Here is a 22,719-nt window from a genome sequence, read left to right as displayed (position 1 = left end):
CTTTTTAAAAAGCTGGAGATAAAAGACAGGTTGACAATGAATGTGAGTGGTGATGACGGGGTATGAAACTGTGTTCCCTTTAATCTGTAAAATTATCACTCTAAAATTGTGTTCCTGTTGATCTGTAAAGAAAGGAGATATGAGTCTCAGGTCCTCCTGGGAAGCACATCTCCCCAGACACCAGCGAGTCTATAAGAGCATATCCTCCTGGCTGGGCCTTTTCTAAGGCAAATTACTCTATTAATGCAGATGCTTTTCAGGAAATTCCAAATTCCACAAGCTTTCAAAAAGTGATTTCCTTTCAATTGGAGATCTAGGCCTTGGGACTTTAGCTTTCTTTTCAACCTGAGCCTCAGATTTTCTATAAAGGATATTTCTAAACTCACTTTTTTGCAGAAGGTCAAAAGTAGCATACTCGGCCTCTTTGGTATAGCTACAAGGACCCTGCCCACTGAGAAGGCATTCTCTTCTCAGGGCCAGCCTCCATTTCCCTACTAGGACTTTGCCACTGAAGAAGTCAGTTTTTCTAGCAAAGTGAAAAATTTTCCATTTTTGCCACCTAAAACTCTTTGGGTTTGTGAACTCTTTCATGAAGAACCTGCTCCTCTGACCAAAAGGGGATTTCCACAACTCTCCGACTGCCACTAGAACCCCATCAGTAGTAATGTACTATCAGATTACATGACAAGGAATCAACCTGAAATTACTTTTAAGGTCATGAGAATGGATCAGGATCTCTTAAGAGATCTTTCTTCTGACCAATGGCAAAGATCTGTGATTTGGCTAGAGTTAGAAATACAATGTGAAACTAAAATGAAACAGTTATTTTGCTCTCAGAGATGGAATCCATGACCACAACCACCCAAATGTGGTACTCTAGCTGACTAAGTTAACCATTCTTTACTTAAAAAGTACTATGTGTAAAAGCCACTGATAATGTTAGCAGAGTAGTAACCCTTAAATTTGGCTCCACAGCTCTGTTAGAAATCCTGATCTAGAGAAACCCTGGGCTTTATCATGAGGATCAATTAATGAATTCTAAAAATAAACTGATGTTAGATACACATACCTAGCAACGTGATAGAAGTGAAGCTGCCCTTTTTTAATTGAAAATTGTCTTCATTGATAATCTTGCCTCAGGAAAAGTTAATTTACAATGACAGCTTGCTCTTCCTTTCATTCACTTCTAGTTTTTAACTTTCTGTTTTTTAAGTATGGATATTTGGGTGAATTATGCAGACAATTAAAAAAAAAGATACTATGCACAGTTTCAAGAACTTAGTATTATTATTAGATGGGCTTCAGTGAGTCCATCTGAGCTGGAATAAAAAATGCACAGGGCTATCACTTGCTTTTTAGGTTTATAATTTTTTTCTGGGATCAAATACAAAGAAAACTGAGGTGGTCCAGGAAATGTATTAATTTCCATCATGGGAGATGTGAAGTATGAATAAAAGAGAACAAGTAACTGAATTATAGCCAGTCTATTGAAGATGGAATTAGTCTCCCACATCAGCCATTTTTCCCTCTAGATATTCCAAATAGATCAACAATTAGTACTTGCTTTGTTGCTAAGTAGCCATGGATGTTTCCAAGGAGAAGCATCATGGTATAGTGGTTAGAGAGGTAACTTCAGAATTAGGAAGACATGAGTTCAGGTACCACCTCTGAAACATACTGATTGTGTAACTCAACAGTCTAGGCAAAAACTCAAGACTTCAGAATGCAGGGAAGATGCCAAACTGCACTGATAGGGGGATTTCCTCACCTGAAAGTTATTTATACCAGTGAAAGCATAGTCTAGTCCCTAAAAATGTTTCCACCTTTAATACCCAGCATTTTAAACACAGTTATCCTCATTTTTGCTGAAAGATTTTCAAGGAATAGAAAGGAGATTTTTCATACTGCCGGGATATGAAGAATCTTTTCACCAAAAGAATCCCATAACTTAACTTTGGAGCAGATATCAACTTTTTTTTCTTTTATTATTCTTTTCTTTTTATCTATGGAGGGAAACATGATATAGGAGAAAAGATGGATACCACATCCTCAGGGCTCAGAGCTGATGACACAGTAGAAGGGAGCAGAGTTCTGCCACACTTTTTTGGATTGTGCAGAAAGCTGTTTGCTCTTTGAACATTGCTTTCTGTTTGCACCCCTTAGTTAGTCCCCAGGACACCTAGGGAAGTCTCAAGGAGGGCTTTCCACCACTGCAGTAGAATATTCTGATGTCCAATTGCAGACCTAATCTGGGAGTCCAAACAGAATAGTCATTCAAGGGGGATTAACGGCCATTAAATTTTAAGATCCTAAAAAGAAACACATTAACCCAGTGGCCTAGACCTCTAAAGCTTAAAATTAGACTTATAAAGCAAACATCTCAGAAAGACTTTTCTCCTCCCCCACTGGTAATAAAAACTCTGAGGTAATGACTCCTACAGAGAGAGCAAGGCTGAAAAAGGCTGCTTTTTTGCTGCTACTTATTGGCTATTCTTAACCTAATCCTCAATAAACTGAATACTAATCTCCTGCCTGTTAGAGGACTATACTGTAGAAGAAGGTCTTGACTTTCAGTTTCTAGAAAAAGAAAAAAGGAGTGGGATTGTTACTGATTGTACTAAATTTAAGTACCCAACCTCCCATCCCTAAATAAAAGCATTATCTATAGAGAAGAATTATACATTCCCTCTAAAGCAAAGGATCTGTAACCTGAGATCTGTGAATTTGTAAATCTATGTATTTTATTTTGTGCTTTAAAAAATAGTATTCTCAAAAGGTGATCAGAAGCTTCAGATGCCAAAGGGGTTCATGAGACTAGAAAGATAATGGATTCCTGTTCTAAGCAGTGGCCATTGTGAACCAGTAATTTTACTGATGTAAGGAACTCCCAGGTGAGGAAAGTCTCTCTATCAAGAAAGGCTGTGTGAACTTCAGTTCTTTGATACCTAAATTTTTTCCTATGATAGCCATCCTGCGGTAATTACACTCAACTCCCTCCCCCTTTATTGACCTCTCAGTAAATCAGTTCATTTCTACATCTTCCTTTTTTCTTGAATCCTTTGCTCCCTTATTGTATTTCTGATTTTGTCCTGCCTAAGACTTTTAGATGCAGATTACTGCCACTATCTTCTGCTTTTCTTCCTGAATGAAATTGGAGAAAATCACAAATATATGGGTCCACAACATATGTGATATATGTTACATAATCTCAACTAGGTTTTCGGTATGGCAAAGCAATCTTTTACACTTCCCTAATTCACTCACCATAGTGGCTCTTCCAAAATTTTCATCCCTTTTCAAACCTCCCATGGCTCTTCCTCCCCCCAATCCTCTCAGTTGAGAATCTTGTCTCATATTTTACTTAACAAAACACACAAAAAAAGTCAATTGCTAAGAAAAAGTCAATTGCTAAGAGTTTCCTCTTCTTCCCTCCTCCTTACCATCCAGATACCATCTACCACTAACTCCTCCTTCACCCATCTTACATGAAGAGGTAGCTTCTTACCAAGGCAAACAGCTCTATATGTACAGGTAACTCCATTCCATCTCATCTGCTGGGACCGCTTTCTCCATTCTTCCTACCCTCTCGATTATCTTCAACTTCCTAGAAATAAGCCCAAATCTCCTCCATCCTCAACCCCCTACTCCCACTTTATCCGTCTATTCTTACAAGCTATTATTCCATCTCTCTCCTCCTGATTGGACCTTCGTCTTTGGGAAGGTTATTTGCAATACCTGCCTCCATTTCTTTCTCTCTCATTGTCTTCTTTTCAACTCCACAGTCTGGCTTTTGACCTCATCATTAATTTCCATTTGAAAAAAAATTTTTAAGTCATTAACTGCTCTCTCCAGTTACTAATCATCTCTTAATTGTCAAACCTAATCAGCTTTTCTCAGTCCTCATCCTCCTTGACTTCTCTGTAGTCTCTGACATTATTAATCACCCTCTTTCCCTTAATATGTTCTTCTCTTTAGGTTTCTATGACACTAAAAAATACCAAAAAATACCTAGCTATGATGTTTCTCCTTCTATCTGAATGGTTCTTCAAATGGTCTCATTTGATGAATCTTCATTAAGGTCACAACTGATAATCATGGGTGTGCCTCAATACTCTTTCCTAGGCCCTCTCCCTCCTTCTATTCAACTTGATGATGCCATCTGCTCTTATCATTTCATTTATCATTTCTATGCCAATGATTCTCAGATCTATTTATCCAGCCCTAATCTCTTTCCTAACCTCTAGACTTGTGTCTCCAGCTGCTTATTAGACATTTCAAATCGGATCTTAAATATCTTAACATGTCCAAAACTGAACCAAATATCTTTTCCTCTCAAACCACTTCTACTTCTGAACTGTCATATAAACTGTTATTATTGTCAAGGGTATTGCCATCTCAACCACCCAGACTTACAACCTATATGGTACTTTCTACTTCTCATGCTTTCATCTCCCATATGCAGTCATTTGTCAAATGCTTTTTCTGCATCTAATGAAATAATAATATGATTTCTGTTAATTTGGCTATTGATATGGTCAATTATAATGATAGTTTTCCTGATATTGAACCAGTCTTTCATTCCTGGTATAAATCCCACTTGGTCATAGTGTATTATCTTGATGATAAATTGCTGTAATCTCTTTGCTAATATTTTATTTAAGATTTTTGTATCAATATTCATTAGGGGAATTGGTCTATAATTTTTTTTTTTTTGTTATTTTTACCTTCCTAATTTAGGTATTGGTACTGTATCTGTGTCATAAAAGATATTTGAAAGGATTCCTTTCCTCCCTATTTTTCCAGATAGTTTATATAGTATTGGAATTAGTTATTCTTTAAATGTTTGGTAGAATTCACTTGAAAATCCATTTGGTCCTGGAGATTTTTTCTGAGGGAGTTCATTAATGGCTTGTTGAATTTCTTTTTTCTAAAATGGGACTTTTAAAGTAATTTATTTCCTCATCTATTAATCTGGGCAATCTATATTTTTGTATGTATTCATCCATTTCACCTAGATTATCAGATTTATTTCATAAAATTGGGCAAAATTTCTCCTAACTGTTGCTTTAATTTCCTCTTCATTGGTGGTAAAGTCAACCTTTTCATTTCTGGTACTGGTAATTTGGTTTTCTTTTTCTCTTTTCCTAATCAAATTAACCAATGGGTTTATCCATTTAAAAAAATAAACCAATTCTTAGTTTTGTTTATTAGTTCAACAAGTTTCTTACTTTTAACATTATCAATTTCTCCTTCAATTTTCAGAATTTCTAATTCGGTACTTAATTGGGTTTTTCAAATTTGTTCTTTTTCCTAACACTTTTTAGTTGCATGCTGAGTTCATTGATCTTCTCTTTCTCTATATTCATGTAAGAATCTAGAAATCTAAAATTTCCTTAAGAACTGCTTTGGTTGCATACCATAAGTTTTGGTATGTTGTCTCATTGTTGTCATTCTCTTGGATGAAATTATTGATTGTTTCTATGATTTATTGTTTTATGCTCTCATTTTTTAGAATTAGATTAATTAATTTCTATTTGATTTTCAGTGTATTTTCCCCTGACCCTTTATTGAATATAATTGTTATTGCATCATGCATAATCTGAAAAGGATGCACTATTTTTGCCTTTCTGCATTTGATTGTGAGAATTTTATTCCCTAATCATAATAAAATTTTGTGTAGATTCCATATACCACTGAGAAAAAGGTATATTCCTTTCTATACCCATTCAAATTTCTCCAATATCTATCACACCCTAACTTTTCTAAAATTCTATTCACCTCCTTAATTTCCTTTTTGTTTATTTTGTGGTTACATTTATCTAGTTCTGATAGAGGAAGATTGAGATCTCCCACTAGTATAATTTTGCTGTCTATTTCTTCTTGTAATTCACTTAACTTCTCCTCTAGGAATCTGGATGCACTTGGTGCATACATATTTAGTATTGATATTACTTTGTTATCTATGGTACCCTTTAGCAACATGTAATTTCCTTCCTTATGTCTTTTAATTAGATCTATTTTTGCTTTTGTTTGATCTGAGATTACTACCCTTGCTTTTATTACTTCAGCTGAAGCACAGTATATTCTGCTCCAGTCTTTTACCTTTACTCTGTATAAATATATTGGCTTCAATGTACTTCTTGTAAACATTATATTGAAGAATTCTGGCTTTTAATCCAGTCTGCTATCTGCTTATTTTATGGGAGAGTTCATCCCATTCATATTCACAGATAAAATCACTAATTCTGTATTTCCTACCATCCTATTTTCCCCAAGTTATACTTTTCTCTCTTCTTTTAGCCTTTCCTTTCTCATCAGTGTTTTCCTTCTGAACATCAAGTTCCTCAATCTGCCCTGCCCTTTTAACAGCCCTCCCCCTTCCTATCCCTTCTCCCTTTTATTAGCCTCCTCTTTTCCTTTCTCTTCCTATTTCCCTATAAGATGAGCCAAGTTTCTATACCAAACTTAATATGTATATTATTTCTTCTTTGAGTCAAATCTGATGAGATTAAGGTTCAAACAATGCTCATCCCTCTCCTTTCTTTCCTTCAACTGTAATGGGACTTTTGTGCCTCTTCATGTTATATTATTTACCCTATTTAACTCCTCTTTCTTCTTTGTACAATCCCTTTTGTATCCTTAATTTTTTCATATTAACTTATACCCCTTTTATATACCTTAAATATACCCCTTTTAACTGCCCTGACAAAGATTCATACAATTCTTAAGAGTTACACATTCATCTTCCTATGTAGGGATGTAAACATTTTAACCTTTAAAAAACTTAGTTGTTTTTTCTTCCATTTACCTTTTTATGCTTCTCTTGAGTCTTGTATCTGGAGATCTGATTTTCTGTTTAGCTCTGGTCTTTTCATCAAAAATGAATAAAAATCCCCTACTTCACTGAATGTCCCCTGAAAGATAATGCTTAATTTTGCTGGGTAGTTGATTCTTGGTTGTTTCAAATGGGCTGCTTTATTCAGTGGATTGTTTCCCCTATCTTGCAAATTCTATTTTTTAAGGAACTGTTTTCTTTTTTCATTTCACCAAATTTATTTTTTGAGGAGTTGTTTTCTTCAGTCAAACTGTTGGCTTTCCCCTCCCAAAGTATCATAGCTCTCATTTCTTTCCCCCATTTTCTTCTATCTCTCTTTTAAGATTCTTTTTGAACTCTTCCAAGAAAAGTCTTTTGAGCTTGAAGACCAGTTTCATTTTTGAAGCTTTACTTGAAGGCATTTTGCTGTCCTCTTCTGGGTTTGTGTTCTCATCTTCTCTGTTGTAGTAGCTCTCTATGGTCAGAGCTCTTTTCGCTTTTTTGCTCATTTTTAAGGGTTGAAGTCTGCTCCTATAGCACAGGGGAAATTGTCTTGAGTTTCCTCTCCAGGGTGACAGGGGCTTCTCACTGATTAAGCTGGAGTTTATTGGTACTATAGGCTTCCCTACTGTGCTAGGTGAATCTGGCCAAGTCCTGCCTCTTATGCTGGGGTTCAGAGGTTTGTAATTTGACTTCTATAATTTTGTTGATGGTCTCACAGCTGGTCTGCTGACCCATTGGCCTTTTGAACCAGGTCAGAATAGCTAACACTGCTGTATTTTGGCTAAGAGTCTCTCACTAGATTGACCACACCAGCCCTTCCTGTGCCATACTGTGCTGGGGCTGTGTTTCCCTCTGCCCAATTGAGACACATCTTTCCTGAAGTCTTTCCAAGATACCTTAAGCTGGAAAATTATTACACTCCAAATATTTGTGAGGTCTGTCACTCCAAAATCCATTCAGAGGATCTAGTGTTGATTCTAGGGAAACTGGGAAGAACTCAGACAAAGCCCAATCTACTCTCACCATCTTGGCTCTGCCCCGAAATTCAATCATTTGGATGAGATTTCCACCTTTTTATATACCCCTCTTTTCTTCTTTGTCACTGTTACTATCCTCGTGTAAGCCCTTATCACCTCACACTTGGGATTATTGCAACAACTGGCTGGTTGGTCTCCCAGTCTCAAGTCTTTTTTCACTCCACCTTCTTCTCAGTCAGCTATTCAACTAATCTTTCTAAAACAGATCTGAGCATTTCTTAATCCCTCGCTCCCTATTATCTCCAGGATAAAATATAAAATCTTCTGTTTGGCATTCAGAACCCTTCATAACATGGTCCCCTCATATCGTTACAAACTTTGTACACTTTTTCCCTCCCCACCCCTCATCCCCATTTACTCTGCACATCAATGACATTGATTGACTCTCATACCTAGAATTTTCTTCCTTCTCATCTCCATATTCTGGCTTCTTTCAAATTTCACCTAAGGGAAGCCCTTCTTTTTCTCCATTCCTCTTTATGCTGATGCCTTCCTTCTCTTATTTATCTGTACATATTTTGTTGGCATGTAGTTTTTATGGTCTCTCCTCAATTAACCTGTAAGCTCCTTGATAAGAGATTTGTATCCCTGGTGCTTAGCCCAGGGATGGGCTGGCACCCCTGGCACATAGGAGATACTTAACAAGTGCTTACTGACCAACCAGTGCAGATTGGCATCTTCTCTAAACTTATAATCTTGGAGAGTTGCCTAGAGAACTGAAAAATTAAAGGATTTATCTCTGGTCACACAAACACTACATGTCAGAAGCAGGATCTGAACCCACATTTTCCTCTGCCCCCATCCCATGCTGCTTCTTTACCCTCTTAAGACTACATAAAATTAAAACACAATTAGACAAAAATTTAGGTTTTTGAATAAGGAAAAGAAGAATTCAATCTTTTCAAATTTCAGATTTAACATGAAGGACAGACTTCAAAGAATTATCAAGTTCAAAATGCTCATTTAAAAAAAAAACAACTGTGTAGACAAGATGGCTTGACCAGGGTTGGCTGAATCCAGAATTCTTTCCAGTATACCTCTTATGTTATTCAACTTAAGCTGGCTTTCCCCCCAAAGAACAGCAAATAAAGGTCTACCAGAGGTCCTCAAACTACGGCCCATGGGCCAGATGCAGCATCTGAGGACGTTTATCCCCCTCATCCAGGGCTATGAAGTTTCTTTATTTAAAGGCCCAGAAAACAAAGTTTTTGTTTTTACTATAGTCCAGCCCTCCAACAGTCTGAGGGACAGTGAACTGGCCCCCTATTTAAACAGTTTGAGGACCCCTTGACTATCACCAAAAAGATCTTGAAGCAATGCTGTTCCCTGCTCTCCTTCTCTTATTACAGTAAAAGAACAAGTTATGGTCTCCCCAATGGATTCAAAGTGGTCAAGCAGTATTCCCCAGCATCATCAAATGCATCCAGAAAGGCATGCAATCCAAACAAAGCTTAAGACTTTTCCTACTTATGCTTCATGTTTAAGGGAGCTTCATTTCTCCCAAATTTGTGTTAACTTATTTATGATTCTCTAGCGAAACACACAATGTTCCCTTAACCCTAGGACCTGATATCAAATGAGCCAGAGATTATATTGAGTTTACCTTTTTCAACCCCTTTCCCGTTGCTCCTGTTAAATTCACATTACAGTCGATAGCTACACATGACATTCCAAATCCAGTCTCTGTGCAAAGAGGACATAGCAAAAGCTGTGTCTCATGACCTGAATGTGCTCCTTCCTCACCTCATCTTTTAGAATATCAAACTTTCTTCAAGACACAGCTCATGTCGTCTCTCTTACATGAAGCCTTTCCCGATGTCCCCTAGTTGTTAAAATTCTTCTCTCTCAAATGATCATGTGTGTATGTATATACACATGGATATATGTATATGGGTTATATATGCAAGGACATGCATGTCTATGTGCACATGTATTACTTACATATATGAAATGTGAATGTGAAGGTGTGTTTTACATGTGGTATCATCCCAGCTGACTGTAAGCTCCTTGAGGGCAAGAGTTATTTTTTGTTTGTTTGGTCTTTTGTTCTCTAGCACCCAGTATAGCCCCTTGCACGCAGCTGATACTTTACAAGTTTAGAAGATTATCAAAGTTCTCAAAGGTGCCATAAAACCAGAAGTCATAAATTTCAATGAGTGGCCTTATGGATTTGGGCAATTTTATTACTTAATTAAGGTGAAGGACCAGAGATTTTTAGCTGGAAGGAACCTTACAAGCCAAGTAATTCAAGCCCTTCCCTTTACAGAGGAAGAAATCGGGGCCAGAAGTGCCCAGGGTCACAAAGGCAGTGAAAGGCACAGGAATTCAGTTGGTTATCACTCTATTTTAGGTTGAAAAGACCAAAAGGTCAACTTTGATATAGAGCATGGATTTGAGGATTTTCAAGCTCACGCTTTAAATCACAGACTACTGTATTTCCTTGCTTTACTCGACACAGTTGGGGAAATAAACCAAATTAGGTCCTTGAATGCCAACTTACAATAAAATACAAGACTAAGTGTTTTTAGTTTTGTTTTTGTGTTTTACCTTGTGGAGTTCTACAGGAGTCGGGGACATGATCTCCTTCATTTCTTGCTTGATTTTTCTCGTGGGGAGAGACTTCCTACCCATGTCGATGGGCAGGGTGTTGCTTCGAGTTGCCGGGCTATAGTGGCTCCGGGATGTGCTCCGTTCCTGGAAGCTGGCCTGACGTCCTAATTGACTGCGGGATGGTGCAGACGCCTCGTGATTCAAGCTCAGTGTGCTCCCCAGCATGATTGTTGCCTGTGGCATTGACAGTTTTAAGGAGGGAGGGGGAAATTATACCCTTGAACTAATGAAGCAGCTTTATTGCTTATCCATAAGCATATTTCTCTTTTACCCCAATCAAGATACAGTCACTTCAGTGCACAGCCAAAGACTAGAGAATGGATGTACGAGTGCTCCAGGTATGAGCTGTAAAACAATCTTAAGAAACTGGTTTATAAGTTACATTTGTAATGCCCAATGAAAATGTAATTGGTACCTGCATTGTTGGGGAGGGGGTTGTACTTAGAGCAGTTTGGAAACTGGAACTGCACAATGCTCTAAGCATTGGCTTCCTGCAGACTCTGACATTTAAGAAAGCCGCATTTAGAATGCAGCAGGATTATCTTTCTGTGGAATTGGAACTAACAAAAAAAATTCACACAGGCAGCCTTCTAGTGAATGAATGTCTAGTAACAGATGAAGGAGTTCTTGCTCAGAAATGGCCCTTGTTCTTTGTTCATGTGGCCTCCAGAATCAAGCCCTGCTCCACAGAATCTGATTCATGCTACAAAAAAGGAAAAAGACCCTTCTCTCATGCTTACCTGTGTCACTCCCTCCCCCCACCAGCCCCTGAGTTCTGTTAAATGGTTAAATTTTGTTATCTTGGCAAAACAAACCAACAAACAAAATACCACAGGCTTTTTGAGGATAGTCGATGCTTCCCAATTGTTTAATTTTATGGTTCTCTGTGGAGAACCAGAGTTAAGAGAAATCATCTATTTGGACTCAAGGGCACAGATGGAGACAATTTTTTGGAAATGAGTAATGTGGGAATTTATTTCACCTGATATGCATACATATTGGTAATAAGTTCCATCCCTCCTTCCCTTTCTCAACTAACTGAGGTGGGGAGGGAAAGGAAAGAGAATTTTATATATTTTTAAAACAAGAAAAAAAATATCATCTGTAGTCTCTGCTGTGACATAATTTGGTGACTTTGAGATAAGTGCTTTTATAATCTCTTTTCACAGTTTAAGAAAATGAGACAAACCAGATAGTAACTGAATTGCCTAGGGTCACACAGTTTTGAAGTTAATATGAATCCTTATTTATGTGGGACTTCCTGATTCCAGATCCAGAATTCTAGCACAGTAGATAGATCAATTTACCAAGATCACTTAAATCTGTCATCTTTAGTTCTTTCTTTGCTGACATCTCTACTCCCTATTTACGTTTCCATTAGGTAGTAGGAAATCCTGAAAAATCCAAAAACTTAATCACTTTATCTCTCCTGGGGTACATTTAAGCAAAGGTTTGTGGGAAGAAAGTTAGGAGGGAGAGAGAATGTTTGACAACTGAAGTTCCTATTCTTGCCTCCACATTTTGACTTTGTTTAAAGTGAATTATGAGAATGTGAGAAAATACAAAGATAAGAATAAATATACATCGTGTGCAAAAATAAGAATAAAAGTACATAGTGTCACTGATCCTAATATTTCTATTGTTACTGTCCAGCTACAATTATGTGACTATGCTCTTGTATCATTATCCAGCACAGCTTATATGTATTTCCCATGTATTTTAGTAAAGTTTTGCTTTGCACAAAGTACATCATATCACATATACACAGAAGTGGTTTTGTTTGTTTGTTTTTTTCTGAGATGCCATTAAATGGAAAAGAACTCTGGACTGGGGGTTAAGAGGTAAAGGGTTTTAGTTTTCACTCAATCTGACTGTGTAACTTTGGCTAAATCACAATCTCTCTGGGTATTAATTTTCTCACCTATTACATAAAGAAGGAGATTGGGATAATCTCTAAATTGGTTTCCAAAAGTTTATAGTTAATGAAATGACAAAATTCAGGCTTTTCTTATAGGTTATGTGAAAATGTAAGAGGTTAAAAAGAAACAGAATAAAAGCAAACTTGCTAATTAGCTCCTAGTTTATACTTTTTATTTTTTGCTACTCATTTGACTGAATTAAGATTTCCTGCCTTCATAATTATAAAAAATGATTAAAGATATATGTATATATGAAGTTAACTATATAGTCAATATAAAATATGTAATATGTTAATGAATTTATACTAAATTAAATATATATTAAATAAATATATAAATTAAATAATATATTAGAAGTTAAAGGTATATACAATATAATATATTAAAATTTTGAATTAAGCTTTTTAAAAATCTTAAAACAACATAAACAACAGTTATTTTTAATAATTATTGTGTGTATATGAGGATATGTATAGGAATTTCACAATTGGGATACTAGTTTTGTCCATAGTTTTCACATGAATATTTTAACCAATGCACTGGCTCACATGTTTATTTCTTCTTGCTTATAAAACTGTAAAACAAAACTCTAATTTATGAATTTTCTACTAGTTTTTGTTGTTGTGAACTTTAGTCTCTATTCACTCTATATTCAGTATTTGGTATAATGCACATAGTAGTAGCCTAATAAATGTTTATTGATTCACTTACAATTATTGACTATATATTGGGTATGTGGATGAATCTCCTATTATTTACTGGTATGGTGAATTCTCAGTGAGGAAACTTTTCTTACTAATTAGCTATACCTTTGTAACTTACAGTTTTTGAGGATGGCCTGGGGCACTGAGAATTTACTGGTCCTAGATCACATAGCAAAAAAGTATCAGGAGAAAGATCCAAATGTGAGGTCTTGTGATTCCATAGTTACTATGTCACATGGTTGCTCTACACATCTAATTAATTTAATTTCTGTATTTCCATCTCCAAAGGACCCAGATGACTAAAGCAGTATCAAAGCATCCCTATTGGCTTCAGCATCTTAGTTCCTCCTGCAACCATCTATCCTAAAGTATCCTTTCATGAGAGAACAATAACTCTTTGAAAATGCACTCCCATGGTACTAACAGCTTCTACAGATCGGAAAAGGGTTTACTGGAGAAGGGTCTATTATTCTTTGTAGTCTTATCAAGACCAGAAAGCATCCTAATAAAGAATGGAAAGGTCATCTGAATCAAAGCATTCTTGTTAAAGACAATGCCAAGGCTGATTTTTGAAGGTAACAAAACCAGATTAATTTGTATTCAATATGTAAAAAGGTGGTAAATGTTCCTATGAACCAACCATTAGATAGTTTTGAGTTCTGCCATGTGTGAAATTTTAAAATCCACAAAGAGAGAATTTGCTTGAATTCCAATGTTGTCATCCACTTCCCTTTCCTTGAACTGGGCTCTGAACAACAGAAACTGAGACATTAGCTTGTGAGATCATGCCATATGAAACGACAGAGTTTATAAATCCAAATTCATAATTGCTCTCGACAACCCTACTTGCAAATACACACAATATTAGAATCACATCAAAGGTCCATCCATGCAAGATAGAAGCAACGTAATACAGGGACACGGGGCACGACATCACCTTAGCACCGAGGGAAGTTTCTCCCCGATTACGCCATTCACATTCCTTACAATTGCTGAGGGACTCTAAGTGACGTCAGAATGAAAATGACATCCTGCCACTTTTTGTAGTCCCACAAAATTTAAAAGAACATAAAAGGAATAGTCTAGGACGTCTCACTCCAAAGTGTGAATGCTGCTGGAATATTAATTGCTTTGATTAAAGAAACACTCTGGGAAGGTACTAGTAAAAGATGGATTCAATTATTACACACCATCTCACTCCCCCTCAAATTTACACTAAATAAAGCAAGCAAAGAATCAGGATTTGCAATTAACAGCAAGGCATTATGTGATTATTTTGGCTGCTTAAAAAAAAATTGTCAGCTGTGCTCATTCACCAGCTGCCACATTACCTATTTTAAGTACAAAAAGCAAGCAAAAATTTCCTCTTATGTTCCTCTTAATGACCGAATTAGTTTCTATACCAGATACAAATGCTATCATGCCAAGGAACTCTTCTAAACCAGCTTAACAGAATGGGATGCGCGGCAGCTGTGAAACCAGGTTTGGATATTTGGGTTTTGGTTTTTGTTAGCAATCTGGTGGGAAATGCTGCATGTGCAGTTGGGATTAGCAGCGCAGGATGGCAAAAGCTACAAGTCAGGAAGCCTTGAGGGTGGAAATGGGAGAATAAATCATTTCAGCAGCATTAAAAAAAAATCAAATTGCTTTCTGGAGGGCAGGGGGCAAGGAAGGCAGCTTCACAAGCAAAAAATATTAACATAAAGGGTAGGTACCAAGAGAGTCATGTTTCTCAAACACAGACGCCTGTCCGCTTTCTCCTGTGGAGAGGGGTTAAAGCTTTTAAATGAGCTGGAGTGACAATGCAAACTGATAAAGGTAAGAAGGACCAAAAAAATGAAAGTTGGCTGGAATCGGTGATAGGCAAGATTGGTACTACCTCGAGCTCTCTTAGGATTCCTGACTGTCCACAGGTTTCTAAGTCCTCCAGCGCCTGAGACCAGAAATTCTCTTCCTGTTCCCCATCAACATTGTTGTGGGTTCCTGGAAAGCTGTGAACACACAAGAGCTTGGGTTAGACTCAGCCATTTAAGTTGACAATGTCTTTGTCCCTGAATCAAAATTCTAACAACATATGTTCATCACTGATGGAAACAGAGAAATTAGTGTAGAAATGTGGGAAAAGGACCAGAGATAGCTGGGAAGTTGTGTGTGTGTGTGCGTGTGTGTGTGTGTGTATGTGTGTGTGTGTGCTGGGTAGGGGACAGACCTTCAATTTTAAGAATTTACACTGGCACAAATACTGAAGGCCTAGTTCCTCACCAAAAGAGCAATTTGATGAATGATCATTTGTTGAAATCAAGATCCTCTGGCAGTGGGTCAGCATGGTGCTATGGACAGAGGGCTGCATTTGGATTCAGATCCTGAGTTCAAATCTTAGATAAGCCATTTCCTATCTGTAATCCTGCTCAAATTATCTCCCCTTTTCTTTCTGGACTTCAGTCTCAATTGTCAAATGAGGAAGTTGCACCGGATGACTAGTTCTAATTCTAGCTCTATGATCTTGTGATTCTGCCCAGTAACATTTACCAATGAGCCTGGCTATCAAATTAAAGAAACAGTACAAAAGAAACTGAAGTCACCTAGGTGGTACAGTGGATAGAGTGTCAAGACAGTAGTCAGGAAGTTCAAATCCAGCCTCAGAAATTTACTATTAGTGTGATCCTAGGCAAGTCACTTAATCCTATTTGCTTCAGTTCCTCATTTGTAAAATAAGTTGGAGACGAATATGACAAATCATTCCAGTATTTTTGCCATGAAAACCCCAAATGGGGTCACGAAGAGTGGGACATGAGTGAAATGACTGAACAACAAAAGAAAACTGAGGCCATTGATTTTCAACTAATCACATTGTTCCTACTGGGAGAGAAATGATCAATGTTATGCTGAAAGGTTACTAAAATTCCTAAAGGAGGTCAAATGGATGAAGCCATGGGTTTGTAACTTTTCCCTCCATCAAAACAGATTTTTAAAAAATTGATTTGCCTTAAAACATGCTTCCTTGGAACATCAAAGTGTAAAAGGACTTCTTGGCCCAAAGCACCATCTTGAATATGCCTTTGCTAATTTGCAATTACTAATGTGGTCTCACTCAGTTTTTAGTAAAATGGAAGGGAGAAGCAAAAGTTCCTAGCCATTATATAGTGAGAAGTTGGATTTCAGAAATAATATTAACTAATGAGAATGAGTCCTATTACTGTTCTCATTAGGTGTGATTTATTATATTTTTCTTTGTTCTAGGCAAACTCTATAGGAGTATAGGACATCCCTTCCATGCCTAAAATGTTCTTCCTCTTTGCATTTGCTTCTTAGAATTATTAGTTCCCTTCAAAGATCAGCTCCAATGGTTTTTCCATGAGGCTTTTTCCTAATCCCCAAGTCATTACTATTCTCTACTTCTAATCCCCAAATTAGTTTACAAATGTATACGCTATTTGTATATACAAATATATGTATATATACATATACAAATGTATGTGTTATTTTCTTCCAGTAAAATGAAGCCTTTTGAGGGCAGGCATCGTTTCATATTTATTTATGTATTACGGTTCCTAGGAGAGTATTTTGGATTTTCTTTTGGGATTGGACATGTTATTTTACTGGTAGAATGAACTCTAGATGAAAAAAAAAATCTTTAAATGCAGATATGCAATTTTTCAGCAACTTAAGGACTCTGAGAGTTGCCTGGGAACACAAAGATTGACTTACCTAGGATCATACAGTCAATATAAATCAGTGGTAGAATGGAACCCAGGTTTTCTTAACTCCAAAGGGGAAGGGAAAAGATAAACATTTATTCTTGATCACACTGCCTGGCACAGAACTGGCACTTAAAAAATGTTTAAAATCAAATTGCACAACATATATTGTATCTAGGATATACTGCAACATATCCAACATATAAAGGACTGCTTGCCATCTAGGGGAGAGGGTGGAGGGAGGGAGGGGGAAAAAAATCGGAACAGAAACGAGTGTCAATATAATGTAATTATTAAATAAAAAATTAAAAAAAAAAAGAAACAAAAAAAATAATAAATATTTTGGCCAAAAATTAAAAAAAAAAAAAAATCAAATTGCACCATACAGTTGATTCCAAGACCATGGGAAGAAAGAAAGCATAGATTTGTCCTGAATGACCAAGCAGGGGAAACTGTTGGAAGATACATCTTCACACAATGTCTTACCTACTAGTTGTTGGTCTTTCCCATTCATAATCACTCAGATCCACCTCTTGATTCAGTGTCTTGCTTGTTGGGGATAAACCACTTCTTTGTTTAGGATTTCTCCATTCAAATGCATTGAAATTGGATCCTGAAGCCTGGAGACCAGGGCCTAAAAATTTAAGCAAGGAATTATCTTCTATTTTTGAAGAAAGGACATTTTGAAATTAATGTAGTCAAGTTTCTGGTTCATCTTGGCCTTGTGGTATTTTGTGGGTTGTCTCTCTGCCTGCATTGTGAAAATGTGTAAAGAAACTGACCAATATGGACTAATTTTGGTAGGTTAGTGTAGAATATTGAGATGATAAAATTTAAAATATCTTACATTTGATATCTTTGATCATTGTCTCATCCCTTGATGCTTTTTCCTTCCATGGCTTCCATGCTATTCCTGGATCACTTCCTGTCTATAAATGGTCTTTTAACCTTAACTTCTAAAAGCAGAATGTCTCCCAAGCCTCTCTCTTTGATCCTCTTTAATCTCAACATTCTTTTCCTTGACAATTCTATCTACTCCCATGGCTTCAACGATCAATCAGTCCCAATTTCACCCTTGATCCATAAACTTGCATTTTCAACTATACTCAAATATCCTTAAACATATTCAAGTCTGAACTTGTTTTTTCCCAAATCCTGATTTTCTTCTCTATTTCCCCATTTCTATGAATGGCACCATCATTCTCTTAGACACTCATGCTTGAAAATTCAGTCATTTTCAATTCTTTTCTCTTCATCATCCTCCATATCCAATTAGCCAGTTGTCAAGTTCTGCTGATTGTTGAAAATTTCTTATTTATCTTTTCTTTTCTCCTTAGTCAGATACCATCTTAATACAGGTTCCTTGCTGTCCTTTGAATGAACTCACTTAATAGCCTCCTAATTGATTCTCCTGAGGTATCATGGCTTAATGGAAAGAACACTCACCTTGGAATTACAGAACCTTATTACTACAAATTATGAGACTGCCTATATGTCCTGCGGCTAAGTGACCTTGGGTTAGTCCCTTAATTTTTATTTCTGTTTCTTCATTTGCTAAATCAAGAAGTTGGTCTAGAAGACCTCTAGGTCCCTTCTAAATCTATGATTCCATGATGCTTCATACCATCATCAGAATAATTTTCCTTATGCAAAGATCTGTTCATGTCTCCTGTTTAAAAATCTCTGGAGGCTTCCTCATTGCCTAAAAATTAAAACACAAAATTTTCAATTTGGTAACCAAAACAAAACTGGGTGAATAGTCACTTCTTCAACTGGTCCTATCCTTTCTTGCTTCTGCATGCTTATACAGACTTTTCCCAAGTTTGGAATGGAGTCCCTATACTTTTCTGTCTGCTGAAATCCTTCTCTTTAAGACTCAGTTTAGGTAGCATCTTCTCCATATTTTCTGAGCTCCCTAGTTCAAATGATGCTTCTCATGACACATTTCTCATAACATTTTCTCTGAAATTTTCCTTTGCATTTAATCACATTTTGTATTGGATTGTATTTATTTGTATATATGCCTTATCTTTCTTGTTGGATGATAAGGTCCTTGAAGGTAAAGCTCATTATACTTCCAGCATTTAGCAAAGCACCATGTATGTATTTAACTGAATTCATAAATATTTTTACAACTAAAAAAATTTCCTTATTAAATCATTTGAACTATAAAAACCCAGCCAGATTTCTTCGATTCTATCCCAAAAGATATCTGACCCACTCCAACTATGTGTATGCACTTCCCCATTTGCTAATTCCACTTTACATATTTTCTTCTCCCAGGGGAGTATAAGTATCTTAAGGGAAGGAACAGTCTTGCTTGCTTATATTTGTATTCCCAGTGCTCAGCATGGTACTTGACATATAGTAACACTTAATAAATGCTTACTATCTATCTACATCTATCCACTTACCATCAATTTATACATCTATCTATTCATCTATCTACCAGTCTCTCTCTTCTCAGTCTTGATTTCTCTCTCTCTCTCTTTCTGTAGTGCATAATATAGTGTTAGTCTATTTGAGAACTGGTGTACTGCTACTACTACAACTATTTATTATTGTTGTTGTTGGGAAGGAAGGCCATCTAACTAGTAGTCTTGTGCTCTTTCTTTACATAGGTTCTGATAACACCTTAAATTTGATTAAGAATAAGATGACAAAAGATGTAAATTTTCAAGAGTGTATTTTTGTTTTATTACACTGAATGAAGTCTAGAGATCTTAGAGATGATGGAAGCACTCATAATTAATGCCAGAATTTCCCATTATTGTCACACAAAATGCTGTGTAGAGAGAGACACATACTAGGCATAGCTTTCTCATTTAAATTTTCTCCTATCTGATAGCACTGAAGTTAAATACTTAAAGAATAATGGAAGGCAGGAGCTATCCATGAGTCATGTTGACCAATGACCCCTTAGTAGCACTATACAATTAATAAGGTATATATATAAGAACATGTGGGGACAAATCCCTCTAAATTTTTATTCCACCATTTGCCATCATGTTTTCCATAACTGCTATAAATACACAAGGAGATTGTTAGATCTGGTGTCTATATAGCCTAAGAAAAGCACAATACTTGAAGGGTAATAGTCCTCTCATCCAAGATTTTGTTCCCAAGGCCTGGGACACAACTCACTGACACATACTGAAAGCATTCCTTATTAGCCTTCAGCCTGGTGAGCTCATACTTTATAACAATGCAGAACTTAGGAAATATTTACAGTTCAATATTTCATCCTTTTTCTCTTGACAGCAGCAGAAATGTGATTAGCTGGTTGATAAGAAGCCATGTGTGTGATGAATGTGTAGTTTGCCACCTATGAGGCTGAATTATACTTCACTATGAGCAGCCTCTCTTCAAGAAGAGAAATGATATAGGATATAACTATAGGATATTCCTAGTCTATAGGCAGGCTCACCATCTTTTTTTTATTATTATTTAAGCTAAAAAGAAAACTGTAAAAGATCAACTTTGTGCTGGAAGAAGGGATAAGGAAGGCCTGCACTTGTTTAAAACATTTCAGGAGCCCTCTTTTGAGAATAAAACCAATGCAATAATTTAGGACCATTGGGTCCATTTGGAAAAATCATCTTTAAATACTTATCAAATATATAACAGTTTGCAACTTTTCTGGCACATTTCTTAATGTAATGGCAATATCAGGTGATAAGAAGTATAAAGAGATTTGTATTGGGGGAGGGGAGTGTGTGTGTCAAGAACTACCCACTAAACTTAGTGACAGAAAATCTAGTTTTAGCTGTGTGTATCCCTGTTAGAGGTTGTAGTTCGTTAGGTGAGAAAAGGGGAAAAGTACTTCTTGTATAAAAGGTCTCCATCAGTATAGCAGATGGGTCAGAAAAAGATCTGTAGTATCTCTACAATACTACTCCCTGCTTCCAATTACCTACAATTTATCCTGTACTCATCTTTTTTATGGATAGCTATTTTTATTTTTTAACTCATAAGAAGTTTTCTTTTTTCTTTTTTTTTTTTTATTAAGCTTTTATTTAGAAGTTATATGCATGGGTAATTTTATAGCATTGACAATTGCCAAACCTTTTGGTCAATTTTTCCCCTCCTTTCCCCATCCCCTCCCCCTGATGGCAGATTGACCAATACATGTTAAATATGTTAAAGTATAAATTAAATACAATATAAGTATACTGTATAGCTGTTTACATGCCTCCCAATGAGCAGGAAAGCTCATTAAAGGTTTTTTGCTTTTTTTTGGTATTCCTAAGGCTTAGCACCAGTGCCTAGAACATAATAAACATTTTAAATAAATCCTTCTTTAGCAAACTGACGGCCACCTACTTGATACTCTTACTATTAAGGGACATTTTTTTTAAGTTGTCTCTGCCTCATTTGGTGAGGCAGTTGAGATTAAATGACTTGCCCAAAGTCACCCAGCTAGTGAATGTTAAATGTCTGAGGCCAAATTTGAACTCAGGTCCTCTTGACTCTAAGGTCAGTGCTCTATGCATTGTGCCATCTAGCTGCCCCCAAAATAATTTCAACAACAACCAAAAAACACTTGTAAGGAATATACAGAAATTCCTGCAGTGGCAATGTCTAAAAATATTTGTCTCCTGCATTTTAAATCAATCATCTCTGGAAAAGGGAGGCCTCTTTTGTACTCCCAGATAGTGAGGAGTTTGATTTTTTGGAGTTTTGGGGGGGTTTTTTGGGCATGGTTCAGAATTTTTGAGTTTAGAATTTTGAGAATTTATAATTTTGTTGTTAATATATAAATTGTCTTTCTCAATTTGGTTCAATTCATTCTATATAGGTTCATAGAGATTTTTCTTCCCAATTTCTTCTTCACTGATAATATAACTGAAGAGAAAAGCACCAAAAGTTGTGAAAGCACTTGAAAATAGTCACCTTACTCCAGGGTGACATGAATTCTTTGAGAGCATATGTTCAACAAGTTCTGAGTTCATATTGGTATACATTCATCCCTCTAGTATTTATTTAATTCCAAAAGGATTCTGAGAGAATCTGTCAAATACCTTATAGAAATTAAAATATGTTCAGACTACAGTATTCTCTTGTTCTACAAGTATATAAACTGTCAAAAAAGGAAATTGAGGGTAGGAGGGTGATGATTTTTCAGGCATAGTCCCTGAGAAGCTTTAGTAATCACTGTTTCCCTCTCTAAATACTTGCCAACTGTGTCTTCCATAATCCATTCCAGAATTTTGCTAGGAATTGACACTGAGTTCACTAGCCTATAATTTAAAAAATCCATTTCTCTCCTCTGAAAAAACCAAGATATTTGCCTGTTTCCAGTCTTGTTCTTCTATTATCAATCATTTTTCAAACATGACAGAGAATGGTTGAACAATTAAATTTGAAAGCTCTTTTATTGACTTGGAATGTTGTTCACTGGAGGGAAGTGACTTGAGGAAAAGTAGACCTTCTTCTGTCATGTTATAATTTAATCACTGGAGGCAAGTAACTTGAAGAAAAGTAGAACTTCTACCATTTTATAATCTAATAACTCATCTTGAGTTTCATTTTCCTCTTAACTCTTTATAGCTCTCAATTTAAAGAGTATTCTTTTGGTAGAGAAAACAGATAGTTATCTAGTTCTGCTTACTGGATCTAAGCAGAATAAGAGCAAACCCTCTCCCTTATGACAGGTGAAAAACTGAAGGATGTGCAATTTGCCAAGTTCTCCCTCCCTCCCCCAGACTAAATATCAATTTCTTTAACTGATGTGACATACTATGGAATCATTTCATCATTCTACTCGAACTCCTCTGGACATACTCTAGTTTGTCAATGTCCTTCCTAAGATGTGGCACCGAGAGCTTAAAACAGTATTTCAGATGTGACCTGGGCAGGACTCTCACCTCCCCTCTTCTGGGCATTTTGCCTCTACTAATGTAGCCCTAGAATGCATTAGCTTTTTTTGGCTGC

The 22,719-nt window shown here is 36.4% G+C and overlaps 1 protein-coding gene across 1 annotated transcript in view; it reads right to left on the bottom strand.

The window, feature by feature from the left end:
* The window catches only part of GRIP1 (glutamate receptor interacting protein 1), a 309,316-nt gene that overhangs the window by 25,961 nt on the left and 260,636 nt on the right, over window positions 1-22,719 (bottom strand). Inside the window, exons 21-24 of the mRNA XM_051962442.1 lie at window positions 17,272-17,419; window positions 14,967-15,078; window positions 14,803-14,847; window positions 10,402-10,638 (exon numbers count right to left, since the gene is read on the bottom strand). Of these exons, the coding sequence (XP_051818402.1) occupies window positions 10,402-10,638; window positions 14,803-14,847; window positions 14,967-15,078; window positions 17,272-17,419 (542 nt within the window). The remainder of the gene's footprint in view (window positions 1-10,401; window positions 10,639-14,802; window positions 14,848-14,966; window positions 15,079-17,271; window positions 17,420-22,719) is intronic.

This window comes from Antechinus flavipes, chromosome 5 (genome assembly GCF_016432865.1).
Source record: "Antechinus flavipes isolate AdamAnt ecotype Samford, QLD, Australia chromosome 5, AdamAnt_v2, whole genome shotgun sequence".
In the NCBI taxonomy this organism is placed as follows: domain Eukaryota; kingdom Metazoa; phylum Chordata; class Mammalia; order Dasyuromorphia; family Dasyuridae; genus Antechinus; species Antechinus flavipes.
The sequence above is the reverse complement of the archived record's forward strand: the minus strand, read 5'-3'. Positions and strand labels throughout refer to the sequence as shown.